At 40.3% G+C, this 16941-nt stretch overlaps 1 protein-coding gene across 1 annotated transcript; it reads left to right on the forward strand.

Moving 5' to 3' along the window:
• Positions 1-484: 484 nt before the first annotated feature.
• cmtm8b (CKLF-like MARVEL transmembrane domain containing 8b) lies at positions 485-15717 on the forward strand. The gene is made up of 5 exons (XM_038976467.1): positions 485-549; positions 7760-7928; positions 12055-12228; positions 14695-14814; positions 15075-15717. Exons 1-5 carry the CDS (start codon positions 485-487, stop codon positions 15159-15161), a joined length of 615 nt encoding a protein of 204 aa, XP_038832395.1. The 3' UTR covers positions 15162-15717.
• Positions 15718-16941: the final 1224 nt, after the last annotated feature.

The following is a 16941-nucleotide window of genomic DNA, read 5'->3' on the forward strand; positions in this document are numbered from 1 at the left end:
CGACATATAAACACCGGTTTCTATATTGTTATTATTATAGTGTTGTGATATAAAACTGGGTCCATTCGATGGAGAATTCAGATTAGTTTTTTTAGAAGTGATGTCAGTGGTTAGTGGTGGGAGGGGTGGAGTTTGGCTGGGGTGTTTCTGTGTGTGTGTGTGTGTGTGTGTGTGTGTGTGTGTGTGTGTGTGTGTGTGTGTGTGTGTGTGTGTGTGTGTGTGTGTGTGTGTGTGTGTGTGTGTGTGTGTGTGTGTGTGTGTGTATGTAGGGTGGAGGTTGTGGAGGGTTCGTGGTTTGTGGCTGGTAGGGGTGGAGTATGGCATATGTGTGTTTGTGTGTGTATGTGTGCGTGGGCATATGTGCCTGTGTACGTGTGCACATGCATGCACTGGAGTGTGTGTGTGTGTATGTGTGTGTGTGTGTGTGTATAGGGGGGTTGTGGAGGCTGGGTTGGGGTGAGTTAGGGGAGCTCTGCTCGTAATAATGTCTTCTCCACAGCAGGACGCCCCAACGGCCAATTACAGCACAGCATCTGGGCTGGCCGACAAGTGACCGTCGTCGCAGGCGGAGGATATGTGCTTTGTTCCGTGGCAGCGGGGCGGCATTTAGGGGAACAGATATGGATTCTGAATGCACAGCAGGTTTGGGCAACGGAGAGGTGAAGGAGGCGAGAGGTGATGCAGGCGGTGTCACTACACACTCATATACAACAGACACATTCTAATATGGTACTGTACACATCCATACACAACAGACACATTCTAATATGGTACTGTACACATCCATACACAACAGACACATTCTAATATGGTACTGTACACATCCATACACAACAGACACATTATAATATGGTACTGTACACATCCATACACAACAGACACATTCTAATATGGTACTGTACACACACACCCATAATTGTAAGGCTAAAACAGTCCAATGAGGGGTGTGGTTAGCGTAGCTGTATGACGTGGTGGGTTGATAGAAACAGCACACCAGGAACTAACAAACCAACTGCACAAGCAGCTTCACTAGTTCCACATTTTCTGTTTGAGACAAAATGAGCCCCCCAGGGCTGAAAAGGGACAGTGTTTCAAAATCCCCTCAGCTGGACACTTTCAAACATCATTGTAGTGTTTCTGCACTTCTCAGTACTCAGTAGAATACTACTATGCTCTGGTTTTGAATTCCTTCTCCTTTTCAACAGAGGAGATGAAGACATATTATAATTAAGCAATAAGGCCTGAGGGGGTGTGGCACCCCGAGGTGCCTTATTGCTATTATGAACTGATTACCAAACTAATTAGAGCCATAAAAATACATGTTTTGTCATACCCGTGGTATACGGTCTGATATACCACGGCTGTCAGCCAATCAGCATTCAGGGCTCGAACCACCCAGTTTATAACTGGGTCTAACACATGGAGTAGCTTGAGGACATGTATCTTCTCCATCTTCTATATCTTTCTCTCACACCAAGGTATGGAGTAGCTTGAGGACATGTATCTTCTCCATCTTCTATATCTTTCTCTCACACCAAGGTATGGAGTAGCTTGAGGACATGTATCTTCTCCATCTTCTATATCTTTCTCTCACACACACACTTCGCTCCGCCCACAACCGTAAGGCTCTCCAGAGGGTAGTGAGGTCTGCACAACGCATCACCGGGGGCAAACTACCTGCCCTCCAGGACACCTACACCACCCGATGTCACAGGAAGGCCATAAAGATCATCAAGGACAACAACCACCCGAGCCACTGCCTGTTCACCCCACTATCATCCAGAAGGCGAGGTCAGTACAGGTGCATCAAAGCAGGGACCGAGAGACTGAAAAACAGCTTCTATCTCAAGGCCATCAGACTGTTAAACAGCCACCACTAACATTTAGTGGCCGCTGCCAACATACTGACTCAACTCCAGCCACTTTAATAATGGGAATTGATGGAAATTATGTAAAAATTTATCACTAGCCACTTTAAACAATGCCACTTAATATAATGTTTACATACCCTACATTACTCATCTCATATGTATATGTATATACATTACTCTATATCATCTACTGCATCTTGCCATCTTTATGTAATACATGTATCACTAGCCACTTTAAACTATGCCACTTTATGTTTATATACCCTACATTACTCATCTCATATGTATATACTGTACTCTATACCATCTACTGCATCTTGCCTATGCCGTTCTGTACCATCACTCATTCATATATCTTTATGTACATATTCTTTATCCCTTTACACTTGTGTGTATAAGGTAGTAGTTATGGAATTGTTAGGTTAGATTACTTGTTGGTTATTACTGCATTGTCGGAACTAGAAGCACAAGCATTTCGCTACACTCGCATTAACATCTGCTAACCATGTGTATGTGACAAATACATTTGATTTGATTTTGATTTGAAGATGCTTCACTGTTGTTCTGGGATTGATTTGCACTATTCCCACCAAAGTACGCTCATCTCCAGGAGCCAGAACGCGTCTACTTCCTGAGTGGTATGACGGCTGCGTGATCCCATGGTGTTTATACTTGCGTACTATTTTTCGTACTGATGAATGTGGTACCTTCAAGCGTTTGGAAATTGCTCCCAATGATGAACCAGACTTGTGGAGGTCTATAATTGTTTTGCTGATTTCTTTTGGTTTTCCCATGTCAAGCAAAGAGGCACTGAGTTTGAAGGTAGGTCTTGAAATACATCCACAAGTACACCTACAATTGACTCAAATTAGGTCAAATAGCCTATCAGAAGCTTCTAAAGCCATGACATCATTTTCTGGAATTTTCCAAGCTGTTTAAAGGCACAGTCAACTTAGTGTATGTAAACTTCTGACCCACTGGAATTGTGATACAGTGAATTATAAGTGAAATAATCTGTCTGTAAACAATTGATGGAAAAATGACTTGTGTCATGCACAAAGTAGATGTCCTAACCGACTTGCCAAAACGATAGTTTGTTATCAAGAAATTTGTGGAGTGGTTGAAAAACGAGTTTTAATAACTTCAACTGTATATTCTTCTATAGTCTTTCATCCTATATTCGTCTGTTCCATACACTTGAAATTGACTGAAATGACTGTAAAATGTGTGCATATATTTTTATTTTATACAGGGGTGAGAGGATTTGCCAGGTCTCTGAGAATGGTTTTGAACATCCAGTTTGGTCTAAAGACATTGAGTTAATTAATTCCCTTGGTGTTGGCTGCTTTTTCAGCCCTTCAATGCTTCTTCCTAATGGCTTACTTGTTCTGTTTGAGAACCGGACGCAGAGGAAGGAAGAGGAAATAAAAGCGATTCCAGACCCATCCTTTCTCTCCATCCTCCTCTCTTCTAAATCAGCCGCTCCAGAGACCATAAAAGACCTTCTGCTTGTGATAAAAAATATAATTCTGCTAGTTTCATTTTCTTTCCCAATCATGCTCCAAAAACATCATTGTTCCACTTCAAATACATTATTGTTCCATGATTATAATTTCCATAGTTGAGAAGTGAAAGAGGAACACGTACATGTACTCTGTGACGCCCCTTCCATCTATTGACGCAAATCACACGTTACTAAAATTCATGTTCATTGCCTCACATACAAGTATAGCCTTATTCCAACACATGTAAAGTAAGATCTAATGTAAACAATGCACGCATCATGAAACATATCATTGTTTAATTGTGGAGAAGGATAATACATATTTTACATATAGTTATATAGTGAGTGATGGATGTACTGAATAGCTAAACAATTATATTGTGAATAATTAATAACCAATAATGATGAAAAGTGATGAATGATGAAAAGTAGGGAAACAGGGGTATTGTCTGTACTACAGCGTTGCTATTGCTATAGTTTCAGTATGATTACATAAAACACGGTTATTTATCCTGGGCCTTGTACATTACATATTATAACTATAACCTATTCTACAATGCACCATTATAATACATGTTTAGCATGTAATCCAGGCATCATCAAGATGTCTCTTCCCTGACACATAGGAAATCAGGATAATGCTTTAAAAAAGGTATGTTCCTCTGGACCTGTGGGATTCTACCAAGGCTTTATAGTATTAATCTGAAGTATAGAGACTTATAACTACAGCCAGACAATGGAGGTTATACCTATTCATTATTGTGTTAAATCTAAAATGTATTCTCAGGCAGGATTAAGTATTGACTAATACAAAGCCTGTTTACTGCAGGTAATTACTATCATTCTATTATAATCTCATTGAGATCAATGTGTCTCTGTTGAATTCACAGAATGAATCTGCATACTATGAGTTTATTTATCAGGCTGTATCCCTGAAGCATCTCTTTACTCTACATCTATAAATAATAATACCTCTTAAAAGGTGAATTACTTGCGATATTGTAACTGCTTGTTTTAACTTAAATATATACCTCAAATGTGTAAGTAATTTAAGGGAAAGAGGGTAATATCAGTAATTTAAGGGAAAGGGGTAATATCAGTAATTTAAGGGAAAGGGGGTAATATCAGTAATTGAAGGGAAAGGGGGCAATACGCCTTGATGAAGCATTGGATTGCAGACACATAAATAATTGATGGTCCATTATTTTTATTCACTACCACACTGACTGATAACAATACTCTTCCTGCTAATTGTCTAGAAACCACCATTAAAAATGTTAAAAGAGAATGTGTTCACTCCTCAAATGAATCAGGGAATCTCATGTTGATGTGTGTCTGAGGACAGATAGATGGACTGTATGTTCCTATCCCACCTGTCTGGAAAAGATAGGCCTAATAATGGCAGCGGAATGCTGTCCAACAATAAAATGCATTATTAACGTTTTCACCTTTATTTAGTTAAGTGATAATGCCGGAGAAGCTGGTGTTTGGAGGATATATTGGCATGGGTGTTGTTGGCAAACCATGCCAATATATCCTCCAAACACCGGCTTCTCTGGCATTATCACTTTTATACAACAGGTTACCAACATATTCAAATAATGATTGACATATTTTCATATTTTTATGAATTTATTCATACTATTTTATCCTTCCACAAGATATAGATATAGTCCCATTCTTATGCCTTGCTTGCTAGCTAGCCAATTTACAGTCACGTTTAAGCTGTTATTCTCGGGAAATGTATTTGGATACATCCATAACAATGAGTTAATAAGCCTCGATTTCACCCGCCATAGGAAATGTTAGGACACTGTTTTTCAGAGGAGCTAGCCAACAACACAGCTAACACAATCACTTCACACTGAAGTTGGAAAGACTGCAAACTAGCTGCACTTCGTTTAATTTGACCTGCTTTTTATTGACATTTCTTTGTATATATCCATACAAATGATGCCAACTGATTCATGATTTTGACTGGATGACAAACGCTGCCTGCCTGTCTGTCTCCTCCCGACACGTTCATTACTATGGGACAGTTGGAGATCGAATTTGAATATTGAAACAATGTTGCAAATGTTGGAGAGACAGACCACAAGGTTTATACAAATCTCCGCTGTTGAAAACGAAATGTTAGTCTAAAAGAAATGTGTAGATGCTTTTTATAGTGGAGATCAAGTTTATAAGTTGTCTGGCTGGGCTGATGAGACAGTCAGATTGAAAATGTTTTTATTTTTTATTTAACCGTTCTATACTATTCTACTGTATCTTAGTCTATGCCGCTCTGACATTGCTCGTCCATATATTTATCTATTCTTAATTCCATTCCTTACTTAGATTTGTGTGTATTGGGTATATGTTAAATTGTTAGATATTGCTGCACTGTCAGAACTAGACACACAAGCATTTTTTAAAACATTTTTTATTTAACCTTTATTTAACTAAGCAAGTCAGTTAAAAACAAATTCTTATTTACATTGTTTGCCTACATTTTAGCGTCATAGATTTAGCCGGTGGTAACTTGTGGAATAGACACTGGCTGGAATGCGGTTTTAACCAATCAGCATTCAGGATTAGACCCACCTGTTGTATAATTAAGTAATAAAGCATGAGGGGGTTTGGTATATAGCCAATATACCACGGCTAAGGGCTGTTCCCCAGTAGGCCGTCATTGTAAATAAGAATTTGTTCTTAACTGACTTGCCTAGTTAAATAAAGGTACAAAAAAAAATATATATAAAATTATGCACAACGCATCGCGGGGTGCCTGGACACAGCCCTTAGCTGTGGTATATTGGCCATACACCACAAACCCCCGAGGGGCCTTATTGCCTCTATAAACTACTAAGCAACGTAATTAGAGCAGTAAAAATAAATGTTTTGTCATACCGTGGTATAGGGTCTGATATACCACGGCTATCTGCCAATCAGCATTCAGGGTTCAAACCACCCAGTTTATAATCATAAATAAACAATGCAAACAACAAAGTGGATGTGTGTTTGATGAAGGTTACCATGGAGTGTCCCAGTGATATTTTGGCCTCCATACCATGTGGGTGTATAGTGGACATAAAACAAAAAATAATTATGAACATTCTAAAACGACATCACAAGATGTAGCAGAGTTAAACACAAGTCACTTATGAATTAATTGATTAAGTCCTGTGTTGCATTTATTTATTCGTGATGAGGAGGGTTCCCAGATAGGAGCCTAGTATTAACACACCATCCCTCTCCCCACTGCTCTCTCAACCTGTCCCTGGCCATGCACTCCCCTTCAGTTTGTTACAGGGTGAACTTAAGTGTCCATACTTATATTTCTTAGCAGTATTAACACGTGTATAATATTTTGTTTTGATGTAATTACATCGCCTATTTCGAGTATTGTTATGTTGGTTGTTAAGACTATGCACAAGTTGTAGTTAAGCCTCGAGGCTGTTTTCACATTTTCCTTTTCCCATGATCTTTGTCTGTCTATATGCTGCCATCTGCTGGTACAGTTTAGACATCACCACAGAACACATTTATTGCTGTCACACAGGACATGATGATGAATATCGAGTTTCTAACTGGAGAAAGTAGTAACTAATCAATGATTGAAAACTACATCAACAACTGTCTGATTTAGTGAAGGTACATTAGGCCAGGACTATGGTCCTTATTGGACATGCACCAGCAGGTTCAGACAGTGGTTAACTGAACACACACAGTTCTGTTTGACCAAAAGGCACACTGTACTGTATCTGTTTGAGCAAGGGTGCGACTACAGTTTAGTAAATTAATAATCCACAGCTAACCTGCATCATGCACACCTTTTGAAGTGAGACAACGCCTGCTGTCATAGCCCTTACGAAAAAAGATTGTAGTCAGAGTGCAGTATGGAGCAATTATTGCGTCCAAAATAACACAGCCGACTGCAGTTACTGCACTTTTACTGCAGTTTCAAAACTGTAATCAGCATTCTGCTGGCTAGGTCTCTCTTCAGTCTTTGGCTGTAGATTGTTCCTGCTCGGGTCCTCTGAAATACAGCACCCTATGCAAAACATTACCAACCAAAGGCAATACTTTCTGGCCGGCCTGATTTACCTATCATCAAAAATAAGTTCCTCTTTATGCAACCACTCTCAACTCAGTGACATTTAGGGAATGGTGTAGGCCTAACTGACCAAATTATGTTGAACATACAGTAGGCTTTGTTATACGACGACAGAATGACATTCAGACAGGTCATAGATATTATTATCAAAAATAAACAAAAACGAGTTGATTCACAACAAATTTAGAGTTCCGCGGAAGTCTTGTCGTCTACTCAGGAAAGACTCGTCATGGCCATCTTTCCCACCTTCCTTTTATTAGAGTAGCACGATTTTTTTTCTTAATTCAGGGGGGCAGGATCCAAAAGCGGTAGATCGATATTGAAGATGGAAGGAGCAGCGACGCGCACTGTGATAACGTCTACCAGCAGCAGCACGGACAACTTTGCCACATCTACTCTGGCATGTGATAGGCACTTTTTTCGCACTGCTTCGGGGCTCCTCGTTTTCGCAGAAATAGTAAGTAGTCAAGTTTCAAGGTTCAAGCTGTAGGCTACGGGATACGCATGGTACATCTTCCAAAGACATGATTACTTGCAGGTTCCTTCTAGATCATGCAACAACAATAAGACATAATAAAGGTTAAGAATACGAACATAAATTACATGGCTCAATAGAACAGAATAAACATTTTATAGTAGCATAAGTATAATTCAAGAAAGCACATTTTATAGTCCAATATTTACACGTGTATTGGAGAAGGTTGGGACAGGGGACGTGGGGGCAGTGTATAAACTGGGCATTATGACAAGAGTCTGGTAGCAAATCAAATCAAATTGTTTGGTCACATACATGTGTTTAGCTGATGTTATTGCGGGTGTAGCAAATTGGGCTCCCGAGTGGCGACGCGGTCTAAGGCACTGCATCTCAGTGCAAGAGGTACTGATTTGAATCCAGGCCGTATCACATCCGGCTGATTTTTGCTCATTCTTCAAGGCAAAACTGCTCCAGCTCCTTTAAGTTGGATGGGTTCTGCTGGTGTACAGCAAAGTCATACCACAGATTCTCAATTGGATTGAGGTCTGGGCTTTGACTAGGCCATTCCAAGACATTTAAATGTTTCCCCTTAATAAACCACTCAAGTGTTGCTTTAGCAGTATGCTTAGGGTCACTGTTCTGCTGGAAGGTGAACCCCCGTCCCAGTCTCAAATCTCTGGAAGACTGAAACAGGTTTCCCTCAAGAATTTCCCTGTATTTAGCACCATCCATCATTCCATCAATTCTGACCAGTTTCCCAGTCCTTGCCGATGAAAAACATTCCCACAGCATGATGCTGCCACCACAATGCTTCAGAGTGGGGATGAGGTTCTCGGGGTTATGAGAGGTGTTGGGTTTACCTCAAATATAGCATTTACCTTGATGGCCAAAAAGCTCAATTTTAGTCTCATCTGACCAGAGTACATTCTTCCATATGTTTGGAGAGTCTCCCACATGCCTTTTGGTGAACACCAAATGTGTTTGCTTATTTTTTTCTTTAAGCAATGGCTTTTTTCTGGCCACTCTTCCGTAAAGCCTAGCTCTGTGGAGTGTACATCTTAAAGTGGTCCTATGGACAGATGCTCCAATCTCCGCGGTGGAGGTTTGCAGCTCTTTCAGGGTTATCTTTGGTCTCTTTGTTGCCTCTGATTAATGCCCTCCTTGCCGCTCCGTGAGTTTTGGTGGGCGGCCCTCTCTTGGCAGGTTTGTTGTGGTGCCATATTCTTTCCATCTTTTAATCATGGATTTAATGGTGCTCTGTGGGATGTTCAAAGTTTTGGATATTTTTTATAACCCAGCCTTGATCTGTACTTCTCCACAACTTTGTCCCTGACCTGTTTGGAGAGCCCCTTGGTCTTCAGGGTGCCACTTGCTTGGTGGTGCTCCTTGCTTAGTGGTGTTGCAGACTCTGGGGCCTTTCAGAACAGGTGTATATATACTGAGATTATGTGACAGATCATGTGACACTTATTTAACTAATTATGTAACTTCTGAAGGTACAGCTGAAGTCGGAAGTTTACATACACCTTAGCCAAATACATTTTAACTCAGTTTTTCACAATTCCTAACATTTAATCCTAGTAAACATTCCCTGTCTTAGGTCAGTTAGGATCACCACTTTATTTTAAGAATGTGAAATGTTAGAATAATAGTAGAGAGAATTATTTATTTCAGCTTTTATTTCTTTCATCACATTCCCAGTGGGTCAGAAGTTTACATACACTCAAATTGGTATTTGGTAGCATTGCCTTTAAATGGTTTAACTTGGGTCAAACGTTTCGGGTAGCCTTCCACAAGCTTCCCACAATAAGTTGGGTGAATTTTGGCCCATTCCTCCTGACAGAGCTGGTGTAACTGAGTCAGGTTTGTAGGCCTCCTTGCTCGCACATGCTTTTTCAGTTCTGCCCACAAATATTCGAAAGGATTGTGGTCAGGGCGTTGTGATAGCCACTCCAATACCTTGACTTTGTTGTCCTTAAGCCATTTTGCCACAACTTTGGATGTATGCTTGGGCTTATTGTCCATTTGGAAGACCCATTTTCGACCAAGCTTTAGCTTCCTGACTGATGTCTTGAGATGTTGCTTCAATATATCCATATCCATTAAATTGTTTACCTTGGGTCAAACGTTTTGGGTAGCTTTCCACAAGCTTGTGAAAGTGAAATTTACTGTGTGTAAATTTTTTGGGAAAAATGACTTGTGTCATGCACAAAGTAGATGTCCTAACCGACTTGCCAAAACTATAGTTTCTTAACAAGAAATTTGTGGAGTGGTTGAAAAACGAGTTTTAATGACTCCAACCTAAGTGTATGTAAACTTCCGACTTCAACTGTAATTGGTTGCACCAGATCTAATTTAGGGGCTTCATAGTAAAGGGAGTGAATACATATGCATGCACCACTTTTCCGTTTAATTTTTGTTAATAAATTATTTTTTTCATTTCACTTCACCAATTTGGACTATTTTGTGTATGTCCATTACATGAAATCCAAATAAAAATCTATTTAAATTACAGGTTGTAATGCAACAAAGTAGGAAAAACACCAAGGGGATGAATACTTTTGCAAGGCACTGTACATATGAGATGAGTAATGCAAGATATGTAAACATTATTAAAGTGACAAGTGTTCTATTTATTAAAGTTGCCCGCCACAGGAGTCGCTGGAGCGTGATGAGACAAGGATATCCCTACCGGCCAAACCCTCCCTAACCCGGACGACGCTAGGCCAATTGCGTGTCGCCCCACGGACCTCCCGGTCGCAGCCGGCTACGACAGAGCCTGGGCGCGAACCCAGAGACTCTGGTGGCGCAGCTAGCGCTGCGATGCAGTGCCCTAGACCACTGCGCCACCCGGGAGGCCATATGATGTTTTTTCACAGATGGTGACGTGACATTGTATTGAAAACTGCACTGACCTGAAGATTCAATTATTTCAAAATTTTCAAGGGAATATAACTGGAGAAAATTACCATAATGTCAACCTACTTCCTGTAATATAGGCTACTTCCTGTAATATAGGTTACTTCCTGTAATATAGGCTACTTTCTGAAAAATAGGCTACTTTCTGAAATATAGGATACTTTCTGAAATATAGGATACTTTCTGTAATATAGACTACTTTCTGTAATATAGACTACTTTCTGTAATATAGAATACTTTCTGTAATATAGACTACTTTCTGTAATATATACTACTTTCTGTAATATAGACTACTTTCTGTAATATAGACTACTTTCTGTAATATAGAATACTTTCTGTAATATAGACTACTTTCTGTAATATATACTACTTTCTGTACTATAGAATACTTTCTGTAATATAGAATACTTTCTGTAATATAGAATACTTTCTGTGTAGACAGACATTGGTTCTCAGTACAGTGTTTTATTTTTCTTCGGAAAGGGAAGTTGCTTAAAAACAAGGTCAGTTTCATTGTCCCTTTTCCTTCCAGCATCAGAGGAGAATGTGAACAAGAGAGTCTCCTCTTCCACTTAGACCAGACATTATTTTTTCCTGTGACATGAAGCAACCAATGAAACATTCTTGTCTTTTAACAACAGGAAGGGAGGTTTGCAGTGCAACAGAGGACAAAACGTTCCATTATTTACAGTAGCACGCAGTATAACAAACTGCATCTATACATTTATCATGATCAATGTGTGACGACATTCTGTCAGATCAGATAGGTGTCAGTCAGCTGCGGGTTTCATTTCGGTTCCAGCAATACAAACTATGAAAAATCACTGGCAATTATGTTATACTTTGTATAGCTGTTGTACTGTTTTAGATGAGAGTTTGCAGGTAAACAGATCACTCTACACTGCACTGGATCCTGTGCATATGATTTGATTTGATTTAGGCTATATTATTTCCTTTCCTTGTAATGTCTTTCTACAGTATGCCATCAAGATAAGCACAGCAAATGCATTTAAATACATGATAAGGTAGACTCCACTAGACTACAGCCATCACTGACTATGTGTATGTCCCAAATGGCATCCTATTTACTTTCTACTGGAGCCCTATGGGCCCTGTTAAAAAGTAGTGCACTATAAAGGGAATAGGATACCATTTGGAATGCTGGCTATATGCTTCCCTGTCCCCTCAGGTGTTTGGTCTGCTGGTATGGATGCTGATAGCAGGGACGGAGTACTTCCGTGTGTCTGCCTTTGGGTGGGTCATGTTTGTGGCCATCTTGTACTGGGTCCTGACGGTCATCTTCCTCATCATCTACCTGACCACGGCTTACAACAGGATCCCTCAGGTCCCCTGGACAACTGTGGTACAACACATACTACGACACATAATACAGCAGCACATTATTTGAAACATGAGGGATTGAGGTTGTTTATTATATATCTAGTAATTTAATAATTGTGGACTATTTATATAACAGAAAACCAATGGAGTTAACTGCCTTGATGGTTTTGGGGGAGAGAGCAAATAGATGAACCATGTCTTTATGAATGTGATCAAATTAAACCATTCTATAATGTGTACTACCCTACAGTATCTGAGCAAGCCAGGAATCCTGTTGTCATTCTACAGGGTCTGTTCTTCAACAGTAGTGCTACAGTGATGTATGTGGTGTTCTACAGGGTCTGTTCTTCAACAGTAGTGCTACAGTGATGTATGTGGTGTTCTACAGGGTCTGTTCTTCAACAGTAGTGCTACAGTGATGTATGTGGTGTTCTACAGGGTCTGTTCTTCAACAGTAGTGCTACAGTGATGTATGTGGTGTTCTAGAGGGTCTGTTCTTCAACAGTAGTGCTACAGTGATGTATGTGGTGTTCTACAGGGTCTGTTCTTCAACAGTAGTGCTACAGTGATGTATGTGGTGTTCTACAGGGTCTGTTATTCAACAGTAGTGCTACAATGATGTATGTGGTGTTCTACAGGGTCTGTTCTTCAACAGTAGTGCTACAGTGATGTATGTGGTGTTCTACAGGGTCTGTTCTTCAACAGTAGTGCTACAGTGATGTATGTGGTGTTCTACAGGGTCTGTTCTTCAACAGTAGTGCTACAGTGATGTATGTGGTGTTCTACAGGGTCTGTTCTTCAACAGTAGTGCTACAGTGATGTATGTGGTGTTCTACAGGGTCTGTTCTTCAACAGTAGTGCTACAGTGATGTATGTGGTGTTCTACATGGTCTGTTCTTCAACAGTAGTGCTACAGTGATGTATGTGGTGTTCTACAGGGTCTGTTCTTCAACAGTAGTGCTACAGTGATGTATGTGGTGTTCTACAGGGTCTGTTCTTCAACAGTAGTGCTACAGTGATGTATGTGTTGTTCTACAGGGTCTGTTCTTCAACAGTAGTGGTACAGTGATGTATGTGTTGTTCTACAGGGTCTGTTCTTCAACAGTAGTGCTACAGTGATGTATGTGGTGTTCTACAGGGTCTGTTCTTCAACAGTAGTGCTACAGTGATGTATGTGGTGTTCTACAGGGTCTGTTCTTCAACAGTAGTGCTACAGTGATGTATGTGGTGTTCTATAGGGTCTGTTCTTCAACAGTAGTGCTACAGTGATGTATGTGTTGTTCTACAGGGTCTGTTCTTCAACAGTAGTGCTACAGTGATGTATGTGGTGTTCTATAGGGTCTGTTCTTCAACAGTAGTGCTACAGTGATGTATATGTTGTTCAACAGGGTCTGTTCTTCAACAGTAGTGCTACAATGATGTATGTGGTGTTCTACAGGGTCTGTTCTTCAACAGTAGTGCTACAGTGATGTATGTGGTGTTCTACAGGGTCTGTTCTTCAACAGTAGTGCTACAGTGATGTATGTGGTGTTCTACAGGGTCTGTTCTTCAACAGTAGTGCTACAGTGATGTATGTGGTGTTCTACAGGGTCTGTTCTTCAACAGTAGTGCTACAGTGATGTATGTGGTGTTCTACAGGGTCTGTTCTTCAACAGTAGTGCTACAGTGATGTATGTGGTGTTCTACAGGGTCTGTTCTTCAACAGTAGTGCTACAGTGATGTATGTGTTGTTCTACAGGGTCTGTTCTTCAACAGTAGTGCTACAGTGATGTATGTGGTGTTCTACAGGGTCTGTTCTTCAACAGTAGTGCTACAGTGATGTATGTGGTGTTCTACAGGGTCTGTTCTTCAACAGTAGTGCTACAGTGATGTATGTGGTGTTCTACAGGGTCTGTTCTTCAACAGTAGTGCTACAGTGATGTATGTGGTGTTCTACAGGGTATGTTCTTCAACAGTAGTGCTACAGTGATGTATGTGGTGTTCTACAGGGTCTGTTCTTCAACAGTAGTGCTACAGTGATGTATGTGGTGTTTTACAGGGCCTGTTATTCAACAGTAGTGCTACAATGATGTATGTGGTGTTCTACAGGGCCTGTTCTTCAACAGTAGTGCTACAGTGATGTATGTGGTGTTCTACAGGGTCTGTTATTCAACAGTAGTGCTACAATGATGTATGTGGTGTTCTACAGGGCCTGTTCTTCAACAGTAGTGCTACAGTGATGTATGTGGTGTTCTACAGGGCCTGTTCTTCAACAGTAGTGCTACAGTGATGTATGTGGTGTTCTACAGGGTCTGTTCTTCAACAGTAGTGCTACAGTGATGTATGTGTTGTTCTACAGGGCCTGTTCTTCAACAGTAGTGCTACAGTGATGTATGTGGTGTTCTACATGGTCTGTTCTTCAACAGTAGTGCTACAGTGATGTATGTGGTGTTCTACAGGGTCTGTTCTTCAACAGTAGTGCTACAGTGATGTATGTGGTGTTCTACAGGGTCTGTTCTTCAACAGTAGTGCTACAGTGATGTATGTGGTGGCAGCAGCAGTGGATGCAGCTTCAATCAGCCATGCTATTAAGGGGCGTCATAACTACACCTGCTGGGTCGCATCCACAGTAAGAAAACCTCCTCAGACCTCCCAGACAGACATTTAAATCACGCCAACTGTGAAAATATACCACAAATATGATTTATGATTACAGCGATATTAAAATATACACTATCAAAATGCCAAATATATGCCTACAAGTCAGATAAGAGAGGTATGATGCCACTGTACCATCCAGAATGCTATCTATTTGCTATCTATTAAGCCTACTCAACTCAGACCCAGTATTGTACTGAATTTTAATGTTTTCATTCGTCTGTTTTTCAGTTCTTTGCCTTCCTGGTCACGCTCTGCTATGCAGGAAGTACATATTTAAGTTTTAAATCGTGGAGATCAAGGGATGAGGAACAATAACCAATCACAAAGGACAGCTAAAGTATATCCATTATGGAACACATGAAGAATGCAACAACCACTCCTTCCCTTTGGAATGCATTTCTCTTTTATTTGATTTCTGTTATATTTCTGTTATTTTGGAGTCATGGTGTGTTTCATCTGTTGGAATGACAGAGCCTGAACCTCAGTGGTGTTTTTACTTCTTATGAACTCATGAGTTTTTTAAAATTACATTTGGATGAAAATGACTGAAGCTAATAAAGTGGCTATTCTGTTTTTCTGAAGCTGGAGATCAAAGCTTTAACTCCAATATTAAAATGGATTGGACAGTAATGTTGTCCCACACTAGATGGTGCTACAATACAAGGCTAAGAAACAGGGCTGATGAACATTACAGTCAATTATTTTTTTCATTATTATTATGTGACCAGTTTCAGGAAACTAGGCGTACTTCACAGGAGTACCTTTTCAATTAGACATTTATTTTTTCAAAAGATGTTTTTTGGCGGAAATGCCTACTCGAACATGTGAACTTTCATGTGCCTTAATAACAAACTTGTATGCCATCTGTAAATACGAATAAAAATGTAAATTACAAGCCTAGTTGGTTTAGCCACAGAAAAAGACAGCAACCTTCTTGCTAGCCCTGATTGGCTGAGATAATGAGTGGGCTGGACATGCCAAGAGATGAGTTTGGATTGGTCTGCCATTTAGCACGCGTCTGTCTATTTGAGCTGGTCAGTATGTGTTGGTAATCCTGTCTAACGCAGCTTTTTCTTTTAAAATAATGCGTAGTAAAACTGCATACGTGTTGCTCTCCACTTTCTGGAGGACTGAGTTTAGTGGAATTCGAGTATAATAGCTAAGGAGATGGAGAAAACACCTGTCTCCGGATTACATCTTCAAATTTAGGGCAACCATTGCATCCGTGACAGGAGACGCGTCCATGTATATGGGTAAGAAAGTGGTTTCATTTCAAGTTAAAGTGTACTGTTAGCTAGCTAATGTTAGCTGGCTGGCTTGCTAGCTTACGTTACATGTATGATCTTATTATTCGTATCTCAGAGCCATTTGCTTGGCTAGCTAACATTGAACCTGGTTGGTTAGCTACCTGCAGATTCATGCTGGGTAGTAACGTCATGAGTTGGGATTATGGTTCATTGTTTAGCTAGCTATGAGTCAGCTACACTGAACAAAAATATAAATGCAACATGCAACAATTTTGAATATTTTACAGAGTTACAGTTCATATAAGGAATTCAGTCAATTTAAATAAATAAATTAGACCCTAAATTATGGATTTAACATGACTGGGAATACAGATATACATCTGTTGGTCACAAATACCAAAAAAAAAAAGTAGGGGTGGATATCAGAAAACCAGTCAGTATCTGGTGTGACCACCATTTGCCTCATGCTGCGCGACACATCTCCTTCGCATAGAGTTGATCTGGCCGTTGATTGTGCCCTGTGGAATGTTGTCCCACTCCTCTTCAATGTCTGTGTGAAGTTGCTGGATATTGGCGGGAACTGGAACACGGCGTTGTACACGCCGGTCCAGAGCATTCCAAACATGCTCAATGGGTGACATGTCTGGTGAGTAAACAGGCCATGGAAGAACTAGGACATTTTCAGCTTCCAAGAATTGTGTACAGATCCTTGCGACATGGGGCTGTGAATTATCATGCTGAAACATGAGGTGAAGGCGGTGGATGAATGCAACGACAATGGTCCTCAGGATCTCATCACGGTATCTCTGTGCATTCAAATTGCCATTGATAAAAATGGAATTGTGTTC

The sequence above is a fragment of the Salvelinus namaycush genome, chromosome 37, assembly GCF_016432855.1.
Source record: "Salvelinus namaycush isolate Seneca chromosome 37, SaNama_1.0, whole genome shotgun sequence".
NCBI lineage: Eukaryota > Metazoa > Chordata > Actinopteri > Salmoniformes > Salmonidae > Salvelinus > Salvelinus namaycush.